The following is a 23,357-nucleotide window of genomic DNA, read 5'->3' as shown; positions in this document are numbered from 1 at the left end:
TGTGGTGCCGCTTGTCCTTCTTTGAGAGTTCGAACCACAGCATTATGAACAGTATTGGACAACACACTGGAATGATTAATCAAAGCATGATTTACTGCAGAATTAACCATCTCTTGAAGTTTACCAGGATTGGAATCAAAGGTAACCTGCCGAGGTAACGGCAAATCTTGCTTCTGGATGACTTGTCCACTCTTGTTCAAGCTAAACGATCTCAGACAAAGCTGCTTGTATTCTTCTACAGCCTTTTCCATAGCTTGCCTCTGTTCTTCCTTGAGATCTTCTTCTGATACTGCGATGATGTTCCCTGGATCGATCTCGGAATTGAACATATTGATTGATTGGTCCCACCGAGCGTGCCAAAAGATGTGTTGATGCAAAAGTGGATCTGCAAACACAAAGGGCTAATACCCGAATCGATATCCAAAGCGTGCCAGTCGATTTGACCTGCTAATCGACAAGGATGAAGAAACGAACACTTTGGTCCTGACAACAGCGATACGCCTGGAAGTCACGGCCAAGAGGTGCTCACGCGGAACTCGAGAATCGCCGAAGATCGCACTGAAGCGATGCAGCTCGCCGAATCAATGAGAACTCGTAAAAAGAAAAAGTATGCAAATTGACGAAGTCGCCGAAAAGTAGATGCAAATAGGAGTAAAAGTTGGTTTTGATATTGATTGATATATCTTCTTACATTGCTCCTTACTCCATATTTATACCCTGATCTAAAGAGACACAACCAAACACAACTAGGACACCAATCCCATATCTAAGGAAACACGTGACTCTTACATAAATCATACTCTAACTAATATAAAAAAAGAAATCAACTTCTATCTATTTCCCTGTCCACCTCAATTACGATGGAAATCTCACCGTCCTCCTTCCCATCGGCATACTCCCTATTTCATCGGCAGTAGTCTTCAAGCCTTCCTTCATCGGCATATTTCCTGTTTCATCGGCAGTAGTCTTCAAATCTCCTCTCATCGGCATCGACAATAACACCTCTAACCTCATCGGCAACGCCCGAATCCAAACCAACCTTTCCATCGACCACCACCAGCTATCGGCAACTATCTTTACAAGCTGGCTTCCATCGGCCATCAAAGTACACAGTAACCTTCCCACCACCGATTAATCCACTCCGATCACCATCACGTACAAAAAACGGTGTCAACAGAATCTATAAAAGTGATCTAAATAAAAGTTGTAGCTGATCTCCTAAGCTTTCCAACCATTCTTGGTACACCTCTGTTGGATCTATGAAACTTGAGTTATAATAGATTCACTGAACTGCTGTATTTGAATCTTGTCCAAAAAATTTTCAGCATTGTTCCTTATCTTTATAAGCTCTGTATAAATGGGAAATCTCTAAAATTTTGCGCATTTGTTGGAAAACAGATGGCCGCAAGAGGAGGAAGAGGCAGAGGCCGTGGTCGTGGACGTGATGCTCTCATAAATCCACCACCACCACCGCATGTGACCATGGAACAATTGATGGGAATGCAAGCACAGTTAATGCAAGCCAGGATGCAACGCTTGGATAACGAACCTGCAAGAGTATCACCGCCTGTTCCGGTCAGAGATAAACGTGGAGAGTTTATGAAGGGTCGCCCACCAGTGTTCACCCATGCCTCAGACCCTATGGAGGCAGATGATTGGTTGCGTGATGTGGAGAAACAACTTAACATAGCACAATGCAATGATCTTGAGAAGGTGTTGTATGCTTCTGGTCCACTCCAGGGAGTGGCTCAGGATTGGTGGGATTCTTTCCAGTATGGACGCCCCAATAATGCTCCTGCTATCACTTGGCAGGAATTCAAGGACAATTTCCGGTCTTATCATATCCCTGATGGACTCGTGGAATTAAAGCAGGAGAAATTCAGGTCCCTCAAGCAAGGATCCATGACTGTGGCGGAGTATCGTGACAAATTTGCTCAACTGTCACGCTATGCTCCAAATGATGTAGCTGAGGATAAGGAGAAGCAACGCCATTTCCTCAAGGGACTTTATGATGGCCTGCAGCTCCAGCTGATGTCCAACACCTACCCTAACTGTCAGTCATTAGTGAACCGCGTTATTGTGATTGACGATAAGCGCAAAGAGATGGAAGCCAAGAAGAGGAGGCTTCAAGGGCAAGCTTCTGGAAGCAACACACGCTCGCGTGCCTATCCCCAATAGGGTTTTTAGCAAAGGAATCAAGGACCATCTAACCAGGGAAACCGTGGTCAGTATCCTCAGCGTAACCAGTTCCAGCAACGCCCTGAGTACCAGCAACAGTTTGGTAATCAGCATCCCCCGCAACAGACTGGCAATCCGGCAACACGCCAGGGAATGCCCAACAAGGCTCCAGTGAAGAGTGGTGCACCCAATAACCCCAATGCATGCTACCACTGTGAAGAAGTAGGTCACTATGCTCATCAGTGTCTAAAGAAGCAAAACCAGCAAGCTCTTCAGAACCAGACTAGCAATCAGAAGTTCAACGCCCGACAACCTCACACTGCAAAGGTGAACTATGTGTCATCTGATGCAGCTCAAGAGATGCCCGAGGTCATGTTGGGTACGTTCAGTGTCAACTCTATCTCTGCTACAGTAGTTTTTGATTCCGGTGCTTCGCATTTATTTATTTCCCAAGCTTTTGTTAGAATGCATATCATACCTTTCTATGCCATGAAAAACCCCATACTAGTAAATTCACCGGGAGGTAGTATGCTCGCTTCATATTGGAGTATCTCAACTAGCATTTCCTTAAGGGGGTAGACTTCAAAGTGAAACCTATTGTGTTGAGAACAGCGGGAATTGATCTTATTCTGGGAATGGATTGGATGAAACAACATCGAGCAATGATTCAGTGTCAGGAGAAATCTGTTGTTGTGACATCACCAAATGCAGATAGAATCTGCATAGAAGTGATAGTGCAAGCTCAGCCAATAGCCACTATAAATCAGTTGGATGGTGATGCCAATGAACAAGATCATGTTGTGACCCCATACTAGTAAATTCACCGGGAGGTAGTATGCTCGCTTCATATTGGAGTATCTCAACTAGCATTTCCTTAAGGGGGTAGACTTCAAAGTGAAACCTATTGTGTTGAGAACAGCGGGAATTGATCTTATTCTAAAAATAGATTGGATGAAACAACATCGAGCAGTGATTCAGTGTCAGGAGAAATCTGTTGTTGTAACATCACCACCTGACCGTGACATTGAATTCATTATTGAATTATTACCTGGAACTGCACCAATAGCTAAACGCCCATATAGAATGGGGGTTAATGAATTAGAAGAGCTTAACAAAACAACTAAAAGAGTTGCAAGAAAAAGGTTTCATACGCCTCAGTTCTTTCCCATGGGGGGCACCTGTGATCTTTGTGGATAAGAAGGATGGTAGTCAATGGATGTGTGTGGATTACCGTTCACTTAATGAGGTTACAATCAAGAATAAATACCCTTTGCCTAGGATTGATGATTTGTTTGATCAGTTAAGAGGAGCCTATGTGTTCTCCAAGATTGATCTCCGCTCAGGATACCATCAGCTTAAGATTCAAAACTCAGACATACCCAAGACAGCATTCACTACACGGTATGGCTTGTATAAGTATACCATTATGTCTTTTGGATTGACCAATGTACCTGCATACTTTATGTATCTGATGAATAAGGTGTTCAAGGAGTTTCTTGATAAATTTGTGGTGGTATTCATTGATGACATACTGATATTCTCCAAGACCGAAGAAGAACATGCTGAACATATAAGGTTGGTCTTGCAAAAGCTTAGAGAACATAAGTTGTACGCTAAGCGGAGCAAGTGTGAGTTTTGGTTGAAGGAGGTCTCTTTTCTGGGTCATGTTGTCTCCAATGGTGGAATAGCAGTGGATCCAGGCAAAGTACAAGATGTATTGAATTGGAAACCACCAACCAATGTAAGTGAGATTCGTAGCTTTTTGGGATTGGCTGGATACTACAGGAGGTTCATTGAAGGTTTTTCCAAGCTTGCTAAGCCTATGACAGCTCTATTGGAAAAGAATGCTAAGTATGTATGGTCTGATAAATGCCAGGCAAACTTTGATGAGCTAAAGAAGAGATTGACTATAGCTCCAGTATTGATTTTGCCCGACTTAAGCAAGAACTTCTCTATATATTGTGATGCATCTCGTTTGGGCCTTGGATGTGTGTTTATGCAAGAAGGAAGAGTGGTGGCATATGCATCTAGACAATTGAGGAAGCATGAGTTGAATTACCCTACTCATGACTTGGAATTGACAGCTGTGGTACATGCTTTGAAAATCTGGAGACATTATCTAATTGGGTATAAGAGTGATATCTATACAGATCACAAGAGTTTGAAGTATATCTTTACCCAATCAGATCTGAATCTGAGACAACGTCGTTGGTTAGAATTGATCAAAGACTATGATTTGGAAGTGCATTATCATCCGGGAAAAGCAAATGTCGTAGCTGATGCACTTAGCAGGAAGAGCTATGCTAATGGACTTGGGATGACATTTATGTCAACAGAGTTGTGTGCTGAAATGGAGTATCTCAACTTGAGTCTTGTCACTAATGCAATGGAATTGGTGATAGAGCCTACATTGGAGCAAGAGATACGCAAAGGTCAATTGGAGGATAAAAAACTAAAAAAGATAGCAGAGAATGTAGTGCTTGGAAAGGCACCAGGATTCAGGATGGATGGGAATGGTACCCTTTGGTTCGGAAAGAGGATATGTGTACCTGAAGTGAAGGTTATCCGTGATGCAATTCTGCAAGAGGCCCATGAGTCTGCTTATTCTATACATCCCGAAAGTACCAAGATGTATTTGGATCTCAAAGAGAAGTATTGGTGGTATGGTTTGAAGAGAGATGTGGAAGAGTATGTGGCTTTGTGTGACACTTGTCAAAGAGTGAAAGCTGAGCATCAAAGACCTGCAGGGTTGCTACAACCAATGAAGATTCCTGAATGGAAATGTGAAGAAGTTGGTATGGATTTTATCGTAGGTTTGCCCCGCACTCAAAGAGGTTATGATTCAGTATGGGTAATAGTGGATCGACTCACCAAGGTTGCTCACTTTCTACCAGTTAAGACTACCTATACAGGTGCAAGGTTAGCAGAGTTGTACATGGAAAGAATAGTGTGCTTACATGGTGTTCCCAAGAAAATTGTGTCTGATAGAGGCACTCAGTTTACATCGCAATTCTAGCAGAAAGTACATAGATCTTTAGGGACAAAGTTGAATTTCAGTTCTGCTTACCACCCACAAACTGATGGACAGACTAAAAGGATCAACCAGATTTTAGAAGATATGTTGAGAGCTTGTGCACTGCAGTATGGTACTAGTTGGGATAAGAGTTTGCCATATGCTGAGTTCTCGTACAACAACAGTTACTAGAAGAGTCTCAAAATGGCACCTTTTGAGGCGTTGTATGGGCGTAAATGTAGAACGCCTTTTTTCTGGAATTAGACTGGTGAAACTCAAGTGTTTGGACCCGATGTCCTTAGAGACGCAGAAGAACAAGTGAGAATGATTAGAAACAACTTGAGAGTGGCTCAGTCCCGACAGAAGAGTTACGCTAATACTCGTAGAAGAGAGCTGACTTTCGAAGTTGGAGATTATGTGTACTTGAAGGTGTCACCAATGAGAAGTGTGAAAAGATTCAATATGAAGGGAAAGTTGGCACCGAGGTATATTGGACCTTTGAAGATCCTAGAGAGATGTGGAGAAGTAGCCTATCAATTGGAACTGCCTGAGAGTTTGTCAGGTGTGCACGATGTGTTTCATGTTTCACAATTAAAGAAGTGTTTGCGAGTACCAGAAGAGCAGATTCCTTTAGAAGAACTTGCTGTTAAGGAAGATCTCACATATGAGGAGTACCCGAAAAAGATTTTACAGATGGCAGAAAGAGTTACAAGGAGCCGAGTTATAAAAATATGCAAGGTACAGTGGAATCAGTATACTGAGGATGAGGCTACTTGGAAAAGAGGAGGAGTTGCGAAAGTCTTATCCTCAACTGTTTGAGTAAGCAATCATCCGAATCTCGTGGACGAGATTCGTCTTAAGGGGGGTAGAATTGTAATACCCTAAAATTTGCATTATGTTAAAATAGTTAAATTTGATTTATTTATGCAATTATATGTGCATTTCAAATTTAGGAAATAATATTTTTATGAAATTAAAAGTAAATATAAGGATAGAAACATGTTGATGCATTCATGCTGTTGCATATTTATTTCTGTGATGGGTGGTTTTGTTCAAATGCTAGAAGGTTTTAAAAACCTTTTGAAAATGAGTTTGGAAAATTTATTTGGAAAAATAAAAGGAATTTCTTTCTTTTCCTTCTCCCTTCCTCACTTTCGGCCCGATTGGCCTTTTTCCTTCCCCGCGGCCCGCTCGCCCTCCCCTCTTCCCTTCCTAGGCCAGCCCAGCTCGGCCAGGTGGCCGTTGCCGCGCCTTCGCCCCACTCTCAGCCGCTGACGGTTTGGGCCACCAGTCGGCGCCGTCCTCCTCCTCCCGCGCGTCCCGTATCCGCTCCCGGTCAAGGCAGGACCGCCGTTCAGCGCCCACGTTCCGCGTCGTGGGAGCGCCCCTCCCTAGCGCCCGGCCTCTACAAATGCCAGCGGAGCCTTCCCCGCTCCCCCTGCAGCATCCCCGCTCCCTTTTTGCACTCGCTCGAGCCGAGGAAGCCACAACCGTCGCATCGGAGAAGCGCCGTGGTTCGCCGACCGCCCCTCCGCGTGGATTGCCATCCCCGAGCCGATTTCGACCCCGTTTGTCACCGCGGTGAGCTTCACCGTGCTCCCCTCTTTCTCCCCGTGCTGTTATTTGCGTGTGTCATGGCCCGTAGACCCTGTTTCGTGTGCGCCCGTGAGCTCCATGCCGCCGGCCATGGCGACCACCGCCTCGGCCGCGTCCTCCGGCCGCCGTGTCGGCCTGTCCGAGGTCCCTGAAGTGAAGGCTATCCGTGATGCAATTCTGCAAGAGGCCCATGAGTCTGCCTATTCCATACATCCCGGAAGTACCAATATGTATTTGGATCTCAAGGAGAAGTATTGGTGGTATGGTTTGAAGAGAGATGTGGCAGAGTATGTGGCTTTGTGTGACACTTGTCAAAGAGTGAAAGCTGAGCATCAAAGACCTGCAGGGTTGCTACAACCAATGAAGATTCCTGAATGGAAATGGGAAGAAGTTGGTATGGATTTTATCGTAGGTTTGCCCCACACTCAAAGAGGTTATGATTCAATATGGGTAATAGTGGATCGACTCAAGACTACCTATACGGGAAGGCTAGCAGAGTTGTACATGGAAAGAATAGTGTGCTTATATGGTGTTCCCAAGAAAATTATGTCAGATAGAGGCACTCAGTTTACATCGCAATTCTGGCATAAAGTACATAGATCTTTGGGGACAAAGTTGAATTTTAGTTCTGCTTACCACCCACAAACTGATGGATAGACTGAAAGGATCAACCAAATTTTGTAAGATATGTTGAGAGCTTGTACACTACAATATGGTAATAGTTGGGATAAGAGTCTGCCATACGCAGAGTTCTCGTACAACAATAGTTACCAGAAGAGTCAAGATGGCACCTTTGTTCTGGAATCAGACTAGTGAAACTCAAGTGTTTGGACCCGATGTCCTTAGAGACGCAGAAGAACAAGTGAGAATGATTAGAGACAACTTAAGAGTGGCTCAGTCCCGACAGAAGAGTTACGCTGATACTCGCAGAAGAGAGCTGACTTTTGAAGTTGGAGATTATGTGTACTTGAAGGTGTCACCAATGAGAAGTGTGAAAAGATTCAATATGAAGGGAAAGTTGGCACCAAGGTATATAGGACCTTTTAAGATCCTAGAGAGACATGGAGAAGTAGCCTATCAATTGGAACTGCCTAAAAGTTTGTCAGGTGTGCATGATGTGTTCCATGTTTCTCAATTGAAAAAGTGTTTGAGGGTACCAGAAGAGCAGATTCCTTTGGAAGAGCTTGCTATTAAGGAAGATCTTACATATGAAGAGTATCCGATAAAGATCTTGGAAACTGTAGAAAGAGTTACAAGAAGTCGAACTATAAAGATGTGCAAGGTGCAATGGAATCGGTATACAGAGGATGAGGCTACTTGGGAAAGAGAAGAGGATCTGAGAAAGTCTTATCCCCAACTGTTTGAGTAAGCAATCATCTGAATCTTGAGGACGAGATTCATCTTAAGGGGGTAGAATTGTAACACCCAAAAATTTTAGTCTTTTGAAATAAGAAAATTCGATTTAAATATGTTATTATGTGAGCATTGAAATATAGGAAAGAAATAATTTTTGTGAAAATAAAATCAAATATAAGGTTAGTAACATGTTGATGCATTCATGTTGCTGCACATTTGTTTTTGTAATGATTGGCTTTGACTAGAATTTGAATTGAATTCAAATTCAACTTGAAAATGAGATTGGAAAATGTATTTGAAAAAAAAGGAATTCTTTTCCCTCCCCTTCCTTTCTTCACTTTCGGCCCGGCTCCATTTCTCTTTTCCCACGGCCCGCTCGCCCTCCCCTCTTCCCTTCTTGGGCTGGCCCAGCTCGTCCAGGCAACCGCCGCCGCTCTCCCAGCCTAGCTCGGCCGCAACTGCCCGGCCCAGCTCGGCCAGGCGGTCGTTGCCGCGCGCCTATGCCCCGCGCCAAGCCGCTGACCGCTTGGCCCCACCTGTCGGCGCCGTCCCCCACCTCCCACAACCGTCACACGAGTCCATGCCACAACCGCCCCACGCCCGCTCCTCGCGACGTGGGCGCGTCTCCCCGTGCTCGGCCTCTACAAAAGGGTGCTGAACCCCTCGCCGCCCCTCCTTGCTGCCTCCCTGCTCCATTTTCCCATTCACCCGTGCCCGAGGAAGCTTCAACTGCCATGCCGGGATCCGTCGTCCGCCACCGCGTGGTCCACCGTCCCCGAGCCACCGTCGACGTTGATTTTCCCCGCTGGGAGCTTCGCCATACTCCCCTCTCTCTCCCCGTGCAATTTATTTCTCGTTTCATGGCTTCTAGTGGCCATTTTGCGTGCGCCCACGAGCTTTTGGCCGCCGACCATGGTGACCGTCGCCTCAGCCGCGTCCTTCGGCCCCGTTCTCGGCCTGGCCGAGGTCCCCTGCTCCCCCTCCTTCTCCCGGTGCCCTCGGTTCTTCGAACCGTGGCCCGTAGGCCCCTAAGCACGCGTGCCGGTGAGGTTCTTGCCGTCGGCAATGGCAGCGCCGCCACCGGGCCACTGTTATGGCCGGTGCTCCTTTCTCTCTCTTCCCCTCTCTAATTCGAGCCCTCCATCGTGTGATCAATGGCCCAGAATGGCCGATACTCTTTCGCCCTGGCAGTTTTGCTTAAGAGACCCTGGGTTTTTCTAAGTCCTAACCCGCCGTCCCTAGCGCAGTTTCTAGAGTACGCTTTCTCGTTTTTAAAACATAAAGTACACTGTTTTAGTCCAAAATACGTTTTCAGTATTTACAGAAATGCCACTAGAATTGTTTTGCTCATAAAAACTTTGTTTTAGCTCCGAATTGACCTGTTCAAATTGCGTTAGCTTCGTAATTTCATAATCTACATGTTAGTACCACTGTTAATCAAGTTTTCAACTTTTAAATTTCATGGTTAGGTTTAATTAAATAAAGTGCTATAGGAAACCCCATTTAATTCATAACTTTCGCGTTTTAGCTCCGAATTTCGTGAACTTCGCGTTGACGTGATCGTAGCGAGACATAGATTCTTTTCATAAACATTTTATCTTGTTTTCCATACTGCTGGTGTACTGTTCTAACCGTAGGATTTTTTGCTTTGCATGAATGTTCCTGGAATGTTGTGTGATGCCGTGTTGGTCATGTTCAGACGGTGAGGAGAACGTTGGAGATCAAGAGTTCTTCGACGATCAGTAGGACTAGCAGGAGTTTGTGAACCAAGGCAAGTATAGCATGGGCCTATCTTGATGTCCTATTCACTTTAATCATTCACTCATGTGCATATGTCTAAATTTCATAACCTTAAGGACATCCTAGTTATTTGATGACATGTTCCCTTGACTCCTTTGGGTTAATTGCATATGGGTAGATTGCTAGTGCTCTAACTGAACATGATCTATCCAATGGTTAATGGTTCTATGGAACTAAAGGTAAAACATGCTTTGTAACAACTGATCCATAGGGCGAAGGAGCAAATGACTTTCGATCATGTTGCTCTCAGGCCTCCATAAGGACTTATCTGTCGGCAAAAGCTGGGACTGACAGTGCAACCGTGAGAGTCATATGGCTCTGACTTTAGCTCAGTAATAGGACCTTTCTAGCTTATTAGAGGTTACCTTTATGGCGTAAAAGGGGCTTGCCACGTTGGGTATAGGGCTGCCTCTGTTCCTATGTGTATAGCCGCGATGGATATGTGCCATAGGAAAGGGGGGTTCCTACATCTGCCTACCGAGGAAACCTAGCGGCCCTAACTTGTTAGAGAAACCTATAAAATGGCTTCATAGTGTACCATGCCCGCTCACCTTGGCAGTGACATGGGAGTAATTAACCCGGGCATATGGGAATCATGACTCGCGGTGAATGTGCACCACCTCTGCAGAGGGTTACAAACTGTTATAACAGCTGTGCTCACAGTCACGAGCGGCATGGAAAACTCACAGAATAATTGGTTACTCATTGTGCCTCATTTATGATGGTATACGATGATAATATGATGCAAATGACTCTGATATCTGATTATGTGGGTATAAATGGGAGCTTAAGCATAACATGATAATACTTGATAATAAAATCTTGACTTACTAAAAGTGCTAAGTGCAGTAAACATGTGTCATCCTTTTTGAGCTACATAACCCCATGTTATCTTGTTAAGTACGGGAAGTACTTACGCTTGTTTACTTTCTATATTTGGATAAAAATCCCGGATGTGTAACCGATGACAACGTGTATGAGGAGGTTCCTAAGGATTATTAGGCTTGTGGTCAACCAGTTGACCTTCTCTATGATGGTGTTCCACGAGAGAGAGTTATCTTTTATTTTCCGCTGTGATGTGTAAGACTAAGTTATGTTATTATCGTGATGTAAGATACATTGTGATGATACTCTTTTATAATTTGTCAGCTTGTGTGTGTGACTGATCTCTGGGCACACATGAGTTAGTGCATTCAATTTTATCCTTAAAATTGGGTGTGACAGAGGGGCGGTGCACCACCATAGCATGTTTGGTGCCCCTTCTTTGTTGGGGGGAAAGAACCATCATCGCATATAACATGGACAGCAGAAAAGTTCATCTCATCCCTGCCCTTGCCATTCGGTATGGTAGATGTAGCGTCCTGCCAGAGGAGTTCATCTGCAGACATCAATTCTCGCCTCGCCTAGCAGCATACCCAACGCGTCCATTCAAACAATGGTTGCTTCACCACCGGATCATACGGTAATCCGACGGTGATAACCTGCTTCACCGCCGAATCTAACTGTAGCGCACACAGCCATCTTAGCGCCGGCGGTAAAAGTATTGTTACCTCTACCGGTTTCTCCGGCGTCGGACATAGGACCAGCAGCCAGCGGTGACAACACCTTTACCGCAGGTTCGGTGAATGACACGACAGTAAAGGTCGAGATTGTGTTCACCGCTGGATCAAACGGCGAGCCGGCGGCGAAAGCGTTCATCACCGCCGGTTATTCGGCCAGGAGGGGCCCCATAGGTCATAAGTCGACGGTGATATGTATCACCGCCGGTTATCTCAAAATCGTTGGTGAAGGTCCTGGCGGTGAATTGACTTTCTGTAGTAGTGATATGGCCTAGCTCCGCACGTGGAATGGGCCTACATACGCGTAGCACCTCGCTTCGTGCAAAAGGTTTAACCTAGAGGTGTTACATTTGGAATGACAAGGATTATAAACTGGCCCTCACCCTCCTAAACTTCCAAGGTGGTACTAAACCCTCCAACCACCACAACCATACATGAGCCACACTTGGGCCACAAGGGTTAACTTCACAACTACCACATGCTACTAATGGGCTAGGGTGTTACATAAGGGCAAGAGCAATAGTCAACCTTCTCAAGATAACTATGAAGACATGGTGAAGAAGTTTAAGAAGGGATGAGGATTGTCTCCTGCCTCATCATGAAAGGAACAAGTCCAAGCAAGGGAAAAGAAACAAGCAGCACATGAAGAAGATCATGGATCCCATTACTCTCTTCAAGTGCAAGAAATTGAGGCACCATACAAGAGATTGCATAGTAATAAAGATATAAGACAAGAGCATGAGAGGACAAACAAGAAGTATCAGTAGAAGATGTTATGGCTACTTTGAGAACGTACACAAGATTGGAGCGTATCCCCACATCTTAGGCTTGCACTTTGGTAAAATCGGATTAACTAGTTTCTTGAAACATGGTGACCCAATTTTGACAGTTAAAGCACACAACACTGATTTATCCAAGAAAAGGCTCAAGTCCTCAACTAATAAGCAAGTTTTCAGTGTTTCTCCCACTAGATGTGATTATGAGGTGTTGTACATTTAACAGATTTAGATGTCAGAACATGTGTCATGCCCCTAAATTTTCTATTTTGGGATGTGACTAGAAAACACTAAATGAAATCAATGATTTTAACCATTTTCTAAAATTTGTTGTCAATGTGGAGTAACGAGTGGCACAAATGCGAATTTGTAATTTTTTTACAATGTTAATTTAATTGTTTGTTCTATTTGATTCCTTTGCGTTAATTTTTGGTGTGTGGTAACAAGTTCACAATTGGGTTCCAAAAGTGTTGGAAAATGTGTATTAACTAATTTGAAATTTTTGTTTTAAAAAAGGGGGTTTAATTCCTCAAAATAGTTGTATATTTTAGAAATCAGAATAACGCTTGTGAAATTAAGTTTCAAAGTGGTTTAGAAATAGTTTATTTTTTGTTATTTAAAACTGGATCCAAAATGCCTTAAATGGTTATTTAAAAACAGGGTTAAAAATATCTCAAAAGAGCATCAAAATAGTTTTCAATGATTTGTAAAAATATAGTTTAAAAGGTTTGATAAGGAAGTTAAAAAATAAAAGACATTCAAAAATGATTGAAAAGTATGAAAAGATAATGGTTTGAAACAAGTTCCAAATATATTTATTTTTAATCAAGTTTTAAAGTTTGAGAAGATGCAAGATTCAAATAGTATAAAATAAGTTTCTAAATTAGTTTGCAAAACTATTAAACCTTAAAAACCTGTCTTGGGCCGAATTCAAATCAAAACCAACCCAAACCTTTTCTCTTAATCTTTTATTTTCTTTTCGGCCTGACCTAGTTCTCTCGGGCCCAAATCCACCAGCCCAACTCCTCCCCCATGCCCTACATTCTCCGTTGCTAAATTGGTCACTGGTGGACCAGAAACCAATCAAGCCAGCCTGCGTTTCTCCCTCCCACTGTCTCACTGGCCCAAGGATCCACATGTCATCCCTCTCCTCCGTCTTGCTCTTGCCAGAGGTACCTCCGCCATTACCCGTGGAGCTTTCCCGAGAACATCTAACAGCCCCACCACAATCCCCGTCCACTCCCCTTCCCTTTTCTCCTTCAATCCATACATGTTTGGCGACAGTGCAAAAACATGGCAAAAATTTGAAAATGGTAGAAGGACGAACTGATATAATGTTTTACAATTATGCCCACAGCACATATGTAACCCTCGGACATCATCACGCCATATCTTATCACTCACATCTCACATCAAGGGAAAATAAGAATGTGAAATGTCACTACATATCTGACAAGAAAATACCTCTCAGAACAGAGCTCAAGGGAAAATACTTAAGCTAACAAAAATGCAAGAAATACAAACATATCAAATAGAAAAATCTGCACATGTTTCCTATACTCTAAGCTTGTCGATGGACTTGGAAAAACCGTTGGTATTCTGGAAATGTTTCTGTAATTCTTTCAACCAGGCTGTCTGGAAACGTTTGGGCCTGCAAAGCAGGACGTTTCTGCATCAGGGAAATAACCACCTCTTGTATGTCCACATCATCCAGAGAGCCTGCGTTTACTCAAGAGGCAAGTGGTCACGAAACTATCCCCACATGTTTAAGGTTAAAAAAAAAAGATTGGGGTAACAGATGAAGAAACTTACCCAATTCGATGTCTTGGGTTTCTTCATCAATGTCTCCTTCCTCGATAGCCTCGATTGACTCACCCGCAGCAGCTAGTGCATATCTTTCAAGGAATTCCTCCTCTGTTTCTTCCCGCACATCATCGTCGTCCGAATCCTAGTTGCATTATTCTTTTTTATCTTGAGCGGAGTGCTTAAGCATGACAAGAAAAGGTACAAAGCAGTGTCTTCATTTCTGTTACCTCATCATCGTCTTCAGTGTCTTCATCTTCATCGTCATCATCAAGATCTTCAGCACCGTCATTGTCATCATTGTCCCCATTGTCTTGAACTTCCTTCAGCTGAATGCAAGATTCCATCAGTGATACATAGCAGTCTTGTAACACTTTGGTGCCACCCATGGAAAGTGACATGAGATGGTTAATCACAGTTGATAATGTTAGCACTGCATCAAGGAAACAAACAATTAAAAGCTGGCCCACATTCATAAGATATCAGAGAAAATATCAACAGAGTTAAACAATGCAGTGATCAGTACTACATAGGCACTTACCAGCTAACTTGATCTCGGATTCAGATGACAGGCCAGGATTGAATGAGCTGCTTGAGACTTGTGCCAATGCAGATGTCCAGATTGCAAAACCATTACCATCAAAGTTGTTCAAGATTTGTTCAATGGCATCTGGATAACAAATGTAGCATGAAGATATTGCCAACAATAGTGGTTTCCATAGCCCAACAGGACTGTCAGATATAGACTTGAAGCGGGAAAATGCTGCTTGTGCAAAGGATTCAGCAATAATCTTTCTAGCATCTTGTGTTCCAAGGGAGAAATTTGGAGCGTGCAGTAGTGTATGGATGCATGAGCATGCCCTCCATGTTGCAGATGGGTAAGCTGCAATTGCCCTTGTCACAAAATTAGAAACCCGACCAATGACTGAACTCTGTGAAGCATTTTCAGTCTGCGATGGAAGCATTTTCAGGAAAAACCCGTCAAGGTCAAATCTTTGGTGGAAATTGACAGCTTCTTTAATTGCGTTGAAAACCCCCTCATCCTCCATCTCCTCCCAGGAGTCCCAGTTAGCAATAGTGTCAGCCCATATAGCTACCAGCTCAAAGACCTTCATACTTGCAGTTTCTTCCATGCAAGTAACAGAACTCATGACAAACTCAAGTAACACAGAAGCATCATTTACACATGACGGAGGTGGCAATGCAGAACCGATGTTCTCCTGAAATGAATGTTGAAAACAGTCAAGCAAATTTCACTGCATGAATACTAAGACAACAGGTCAACAGCAAACCTAACATACCATATTGTCAACTTGCAACAACCAAGCTTTTTGTAACAGTAATGAAATTGTTTCAGCAATAGCAGACTGGCCTGACTGCCAGACCCTCTTTTCATGTGTCTTGTTTTCATCTGGTGCAGAGCTCTCCCAAGCTTGAACCATTGCTACCAGGGCTGCAAAACCGTGTTCAACAACCTACATAGCAGATATATTAAATAGTGTTGTTGGGATTTCCTCAAGGAATCCAATACACCAGGAATACTGGGACATGATGAAAGGTGATCATACGAGCATGACTGAGAAACATGCATTTCTTTTAAAAAGTAAGCTCAGTAGTTGCAAATGAATTTTTATCGTATTAATTATTCTATTGAAAGAAGTTTACAAGGTAGGTTGAGATTCTTATGTCCAATTTGTAGTACCAAAATGTATACTGAATCAGCTAATCCATAATTTGCCAAAGGCCAGAAATAATATTGTTAATACGAAAGTAATAACTGATCATAAGATCAAAAGTGGGCATTGTGATTTAACCTCCTTGCACAAAGTACCAAAATATTGACCACACAGAAGAAAGATGCACTACTACCTGAGGCCAAGGATCTGGGATAGGGGGCAGCAGCTCCATTACAGTATTAGCAATGTTAGACACAATTTCAGGAATATGAGATAGAACTTTTTCTTGTCCACCCTCAACTATTGTGCCCAGAAGCTTAAACTGAAGAGCAGACTCATTTTCATCTCCAGTACTTATTCTTTTCACAACCACTTGCAAAAGAACGAGCCAGTCAGGTGGAGCATAACTATTCTGAAAAAATCAGAGACAAAATATATCAGTTTATACTTCCAGGTGCAAGTAGACTACAATGGAAAATACTGCATTGACTCTTAACCTCGATGAGTTCTGTAATAGCACCAGAAGCAGAGGCACAAACTGGATAACAAGTTATGTCCTCCACATCCTCCATCGTCAACGCCTTCATTAAGGACTGATAAATACTAGTACTCATGTCCTGGTAAGCAAACAAGAATTAGAAAGCCAAATATATAATGTACAGGAATATACATATTACATGAAGCCTTTTCTTTGATCCAGCATGTCCTATGGGATGATGGAATTAAAAAACAGGGAAAGCATGTAACCTCTGGTAGGCATATAGCAAGCTGACCAATAACCCAATTAGCCGTTGAAATCAAATATGGGCTGCATGGATCCAAAGAATATAATGGAAGAATCCGGTTCCTGATCAATGTAATTGTCAAATCTTTCTTTTCAGTCAGAAACTGCAAGATGGATACTGAAATGAATTAGCATTTCTTATAAAAATTCATAAAATAAGACACACTAGAAGGATATAATTTAAAAATCTTACATCTTGGAGGCCTCCATATGCCATCAAAACTCCAAAATAACTGAAATGAAACCCTTTAGTACATCAGGATAAGAGTAAAGTAAATAAACATAGTATTATGTCTAAACGTCTATAATCCTTTCTTTTATGATAAAGACAACTGATTCTTATGATCTTACTTCCGCACTGCCATTGATGATGCATCTTCACCATGGGAAGGTATAGGAAATTTTGACAGGAATGGGATGACCAATAACTCCCCAATTGAGCTCCTTTCAGATTTCCCTTTACTTTTATCACCTTTCTTACGCTTGGATGCTGCAGGTGCAACTGGTGGACCCTGAAACCAAAAAAGAATGTAAGTAAATGATAGCACCAGCTCCGCATTTTATTTTAATTCAACAAACTACATGGTTCAGTGAAAAATAGCAAATGTGTATGAACTTGGAAGATTGTGCATGTAGCCACTGAAATCGGGATTACAATATAGCAAAACAATCTTTTAAAATGTTTTGCTCAGAATGAACTCAGTACTATGTGTGTTCAACAAACTAGAATAAAAAATGAATCACAACCTTTGACAGCGCTATAACACCAAGTAAATTGATTGCACTTTTTCTGGCAGTGAACAAATCCTCAGTCCATCCTGAAATGTCATCCTGCCAATAAATATATCAGCAACAGAAGGAACACCAGAAAAAAAAAACTAGAAACGCTGAATCCTGTCCTTACAAGTTCAGAAGGAAGATTCTTTTGCATATACTCATCAGTATCCTCCTCCCATTCTGCTATATCCTATTATAGACAAAAGTTAGGACTTAGGAAAAAAGAAGTGCATATTGGGTATGGTGTTATTTATGACCAAAAGATAGGGAGCTAACCTTCTCATTCAACGCTAATGCTGGAAAAACTGCTGAATCAAGAAGTGAAGAAAAATGTGGTGAAACTAGTCGCCATCCCTTCAAACAAGGGAGCAGATGGACATCAATTTTTGAACATATGAGCATCATCTCAACTATTTGGTGCAGATACTTACCGGTCCTGTTTCCAAAACTCGAGAAATTACATCAAATGCTAATGAAAAAATCCGATTGGGGAGAGAGTCAAGTTTCTGCAATCATTTGGCCATCTTAGGATCTAATCCAATAAGAATTATAAACAATTATTGGAACAATCATTAATCTAGAATGTCAGCATTGACTCAGGATGCTAGTCTCCATCTTTTTGCACAAATAATTAAATTCTTTGAGATATAGAACTTACACTTAAGTGAATGCTTTGTTTCGATATTTTGATTGCACAGTTGACAATATGTGGCATCTGGCTGAGAACATCGGAGCATAAATTTTGAAGAAAATATTGGAGCATAGCTGCATAGGTAAAATGGAAAATATGCTAGAAAAGAAGAACAGTAAAGGCCAAAGTACATACTTATCTGCATGTTTCCGGTGACGTGTAACAAGTGCGCACAATATAATGAGACACCTCTTTGCAATCTTGAGCCTTATGGTAGGTCCATCTTCAATAGGACTATTAAAGTTCAAAGAATCTAGTATACAGAACATGTCTTTGCAAAAGGAAGGTAAAATTTGTTTCACCCTAGATGGCATGTATGACCTCACCTGCAAGATTATAACAATTAGATACCCATGAGAAAAAGTTAGCACTTAACAGCATGCATGTCACAAAATTGATAAGCTGCAGTGCTGCACCACAAGTGTCAATGCACAGAGAAGCAACTAATGGATTTAGAGACCAAAATGGCAAAGCCAAGCCCAATATAGCAATCCTATAATACCACCATAAACAGACATGAAGCTAAACAACTCAACCCACCATTTCATTGATTTACCTTCCCAGAGTTTAATAATTGGCAATATTAAATATATTCCTGCAAATGATACTTAGTTTTCTGATAGCAAATTTGTGGCTTTCTTCTTCGCCTTAATTACGTTCATGATTCAAGAAAATGCCGTGATGATATTGTTAATACAAAAGGAATAAGAAATAAAAACATGGCTTACAGTGAAATACATGCATTTGCATGTGATGAGTAGGAGCTGCTCATATTCCAAGTTAGTCCCATCAGGTGACAACAGAACCTATTGCACACACCATAAATGGTCAACAGAAAAGATCAAACTGGCTGTAACATTTAACTAAAAACAGAGTGCACAAACATAATACCTTGTCAGAGAAGTGATGGAATGTCACTTGCAATGGTACAAGAATCTCTGCTGCAATTTGCTCCAACTGTTGTGGAACAGGCTCTTTTGCAACTTTTGGATTCAAGAAATACTGTAAGATGACACATAAATTACAAAAATTAAATATGGAACATATTAAAATACTATGGGTGAATTCTGGAACATTAGTGGATAGAACTAAATAAATTAGTGTGGACAGTACAAGTCTGATAGCAGCATACTAGACTTACTAGTGTATTGAAATGCTAAGTTATGAGTATAGCATCTCGAACAGAGTATACCAGGGAATAAGGATAAAATAGTGAACTCCAGAAATAAAGGAATCAGCTTTCAGTTTCATTCATAGGAAAGCTAGTAACTTCACTCTGAACAAGAAATTGGTAACTGTGTAGAATACAAGGGCTACACTGTATAGCCGTCAAAGTCACAATCATATGTTCATGCTTCTATAGATAAACCCGAGGGAGAAACAGGTGGTTTTCAAAAACTGCCAGAAGCATAGAAAGCACTAGATGTACCTGGAAGGGCCTCACAACCGATTGAAGTACTTTGAGAGCATTAATGGTATTCCACTCAGGATGCTGGCCTGGACTAACTAGATTGCTGCTCTGGATCACTAATTTCAACTGAGGGATAAGCTCAGGCCACAAGTTATCCTTGACAAAATCTTTTTCAACAACTTGGCGGAACTGTTCAGAAGATATTGCAAGCCGTTAGTAAAACAACCTTAAAACATACAAAACAGGGTTCTAAGCACAGGGATCTTGAGGGATATATAAGAGTATAAGACTTACAACTTCAATCAGCACTCGAAGAATTGCAGGTTCCGCTCGAAGCAAAGCCTGGGCAAGTTGGTCACGGAACTCCTTGTAAACTTCAGACGAACACAGACGGCTTGCCAAATTGCGGCGGGTAAAATTTTTCAAGTATGTCGCTGCAGCGACTCTCATCCCCTGATCACCGTCCCCTATAACCACATCACAAATAGTAAGAACTAAGAACATAATCACCAAACTTTCACATGTTAATAAGAACTAACTTCTGCTTATGTTTTAAAGGAATTTCTCTTTCCCAAGTAAAAAGCATATGACTTGCAATCAATTGAATTATATCCATGGCCATAGTTGGTGGATTCATTCATGTCCCACAATCTAAGATTTTCCTAAATTTGGTCTTTCCATGTGCATAAACAGAATCCAGACATGGTAAGTGCCATCTTTCAGAAAAATTCAGGAGGATTTTTGGTGCTGTGCGTGCCAGCTTACTGTAGCTCATACGCATCGGACACTCGGAACTAGCAATCGCATCAGTAGAGCCACGCAAGGTATTAATTCTCGAAGGGAAAAAGGCACTATTTTTCACGGAATCACAGTGAAACAAGCGAACATCCCATGCCAGCCGGAAGCGGCTAGACGCTGGGAACACAATCCACACACCGGGATCCCCAAAATTGAGCTCCAAGTAGAGCAATTAAAGGCGCAAGCTTTCGCAAGACTGGACGAGACTAGAGCTGGGGCGCGAGCACAGCTTCAATTTCAAGCAGCGGCTGGAGGAAGGAAGGGGGTACCTGCGGCGACGGCGAGGATGGCGAGGGGGAAGCGTGGGTCCGCAGCGAGCGCGTCGAGCCCCGCGGCGGCGGCGTCCACCGACGCCTTGTCGGGGCTGAGGGTGGCCGCGACGAGCCGCCGCAGCTCGTCGCCGGCCAGGGCGGCGGCGGGGGTGTCGAACTCCATGGAGGCTGAACCCTAGGATATTTTCCCCCCTTTCCCTTTTTTGATTGACCAACTGGAGCGGCAAGTGGAGGGAAAGAAGAAGGGCTGCGTATTGCGCGGGAGAGTGTGGCGGGAAAACGAAATGTTAGTAGCAAAATCATCGAAGGGGCGGAACAATGATTAGGCGGCGTTTGTCGGTGCTTGGGATTCTCTCTGTTTTTTTATATCCACTTTTGTTTTCTCCAGGTTCTACTTTGGCCTTGTTTAGATTGAAGAAAATTTCAACCCGATGAATAGTAGCACTTTCGTCTTATTTGATAAATATTGTCCAATCGTGGACCAACTAAGCTCAAAAGATTCATCTCGTGATTTCCAACTAAACTGTGTAATTAGTTTTTTTTTTTACCTATATTTAATGCTCCATGCAAGCGTCCAAAAATTGATGTGATGGAGAGAGAGTGAAAAAACTTGGAACTTTGAAGGGAACTAAACAAGGCCTTTGTAGAATTTCACTTTCGTGAGATTGTTTGGCTACCCATCCGTGGAAGAAATATACTCCCTCTGTCCCGCTTTAATGGTCGCTTTAGGTTGTTACCAGGTGCAGCAACGATTGAATGCACTCTACTATGCTGTGTGTCCAGATTCACTCTAGTACGATGTGAATGTAGACGATTGAATGGATTGCCACAATGATCTTTAAAGCGGGACACAGGGAGTATGGACTTGTTTAGATCCTATCAAAATTCAAGTTTTTTCACTCTCTTTTCATCACATCAATTTTTAGACACATGCATGGAGCATTAAATGTAGGTAAAAAAAATAACTAATTGTACAGTTTGGTTGTAAATCACGAGACGAATCTTTTGAGCCTAGTTAGTCCATGATCGGACAAAGTTTGTCAAATACAAACGAAACGTGCTACAGTGACCGGATTGCAAAAATTTGCAATCTAAACAAGGCCTATGTATGTGTGGGGCGTCATTATGATGAGAAACCACACTAAAACCAAATTGTTGGTCTTGCTTTCTGTTTGAGTTTCAAAATCTAAGGAAACATTTTTTTCCGCTATGTATGAATCATTGGTATGTCATTCGGAGAATAATTCAAGAATCACTTTTCACGTGTCGTTAGAAGGATAACTTTCAAGCACCATGGGCCAAAATGGTGTGGTCAATATGGAGCCTCGCCACAGCAAGCTCGACTGATGCTGATGAATACCATCCGAGCGGTCATGGATGATTAGCTGTTGCATCACCCGTGAAACAACACAAGTTTTGGGGACCTTGCCCCTTGGGGACAAGGGGTTCTCCCTTTCATCAAGGAAGTGGCTGATTTTTTTCTTGAGGAAAGGAGGACTTTTTCGGACCAATGGTTGTATTTGGGAATAGTTGCACAAACCCTCGTATTGTTAGTTTGTTGTCATTACAGGGATATTGTATGATAGATACTGTTGGATACTCTTATAGAAGCAAGAAAATAATATAAATAGAGAGATGCATATACACCTTTATGATCAATTAAGAGTTGTTCCATGAATGGCGAGTTAACCCAGCTACTTGTTGATTTAACGTCATTAAAGAAAATATTAAAACATGCGGAAGGAGGGGGTTTGATCCATTAGGAATTGCTATACCACTCAAGTAAGGATAGTTAAGGGTAGATCCACTATGGGGTTGGGGGCTTGAGCGAGCCCGGGCCCTACCCCACGCACACAATGGAACATTTTTTATGCATAGATGAAAAGAAGGTAAAACATGGAGGAGAATGAAGAAAAAGAGGTCAAAGACAGAAGAAGAGGAGAAAGAGGAAGTAGTAGCCTCCTTTATAGCGATCCTAGATCCAACATTGATGATAGTTGTACTAAATTGTTGATCTTGATACCATCCATATGTAAACATAAACAACCATAATTTGATTTTAGCTTAGGATAGAATTAAACACTGAGCTAGAGGGTCGGGTCTACGATGCAACGAGGATAGATTCGACTGTTGTAAGGAAAATGGCAGTGCCATATATGGTTTTAGTGATTGTTTGACAACATGATCGTTCGGATTAATGTAGTTTGCTAATATACATGGCATTTAGTCAAATGGATGCAAGGACGTGCTTGGACAAAAGGCAACATGAAGACCAAGTGATAAAACACCTCAAGCAAAGCCAAGGAGTTATGTTGAAGACTACTCCCTCCATGTTACTAAAGAAGGTCGTTTTGGATATAGACACAGTCTTCAAAAACAACTTTGACCACTATTTTTTGCTATAAAATATAGTCAATATATATTTTTATAAACTTACATTTCGATATAAATCTACTTATATCACTTTTATATTTTCAAACTCAATCGAAAAAATTATTTGTAGTCAAAGTTTAAAACGTTTGACTTAAGACAACCTCAAAACGACTTTCTTTAAAAATATTGAGGGAGTACATAATACATGCAAGAAGCCCAAAATATTGAGGGAGTACTTGAAGCCCGGACGAGAATACGTGAAGAAATGAAGCTCAACCTGCACTAGTTATATGCAACAAAAAGGTCCGGTGATAGGCCTGAGAAGAGCACCGAAAGAAAATCTTAGTGTACAAAGGGAACGATTCAGTCATCTTACACTCACTGGATTTCTCCGGTGGTGTGTGTTGGGAAGCATGGGAGCTTCGGCTCAAGGCCAACAATAGGCAGAGGAAAAAGTGGCTCTACAGAAGGTTTGTGAAGGCAGCAGACAAGGT

The 23,357-nt window shown here is 42.2% G+C and overlaps 1 protein-coding gene across 1 annotated transcript; it reads right to left on the bottom strand.

Annotated features, from left to right (window-relative positions):
- Nucleotides 1–13,582: 13,582 nt before the first annotated feature.
- LOC136485813 (uncharacterized) lies at nucleotides 13,583–20,723 on the bottom strand. The gene is made up of 21 exons (XM_066482644.1): nucleotides 20,488–20,723; nucleotides 19,715–19,887; nucleotides 19,439–19,609; nucleotides 18,901–19,011; nucleotides 18,738–18,815; nucleotides 18,145–18,335; nucleotides 17,977–18,037; nucleotides 17,750–17,824; nucleotides 17,595–17,672; nucleotides 17,446–17,508; nucleotides 17,289–17,372; nucleotides 16,893–17,053; nucleotides 16,735–16,774; nucleotides 16,505–16,645; nucleotides 16,255–16,374; nucleotides 15,948–16,169; nucleotides 15,383–15,556; nucleotides 14,623–15,301; nucleotides 14,312–14,514; nucleotides 14,091–14,226; nucleotides 13,583–13,997 (listed from the first exon to the last, which is right to left on the bottom strand). Exons 1-21 carry the CDS (start codon nucleotides 20,651–20,653, stop codon nucleotides 13,840–13,842), a joined length of 3,285 nt encoding a protein of 1,094 aa, XP_066338741.1. The 5' UTR covers nucleotides 20,654–20,723; the 3' UTR covers nucleotides 13,583–13,839.
- Between the last annotated feature and the right edge of the window lie 2,634 nt (nucleotides 20,724–23,357).

The sequence above is a fragment of the Miscanthus floridulus genome, chromosome 10 (assembly GCF_019320115.1).
Source record: "Miscanthus floridulus cultivar M001 chromosome 10, ASM1932011v1, whole genome shotgun sequence".
Classification (NCBI taxonomy): Eukaryota; Viridiplantae; Streptophyta; class Magnoliopsida; order Poales; family Poaceae; genus Miscanthus; species Miscanthus floridulus.
Note: the sequence above shows the minus strand (reverse complement) of the source record. Positions and strands in the feature narration are given on the sequence as shown.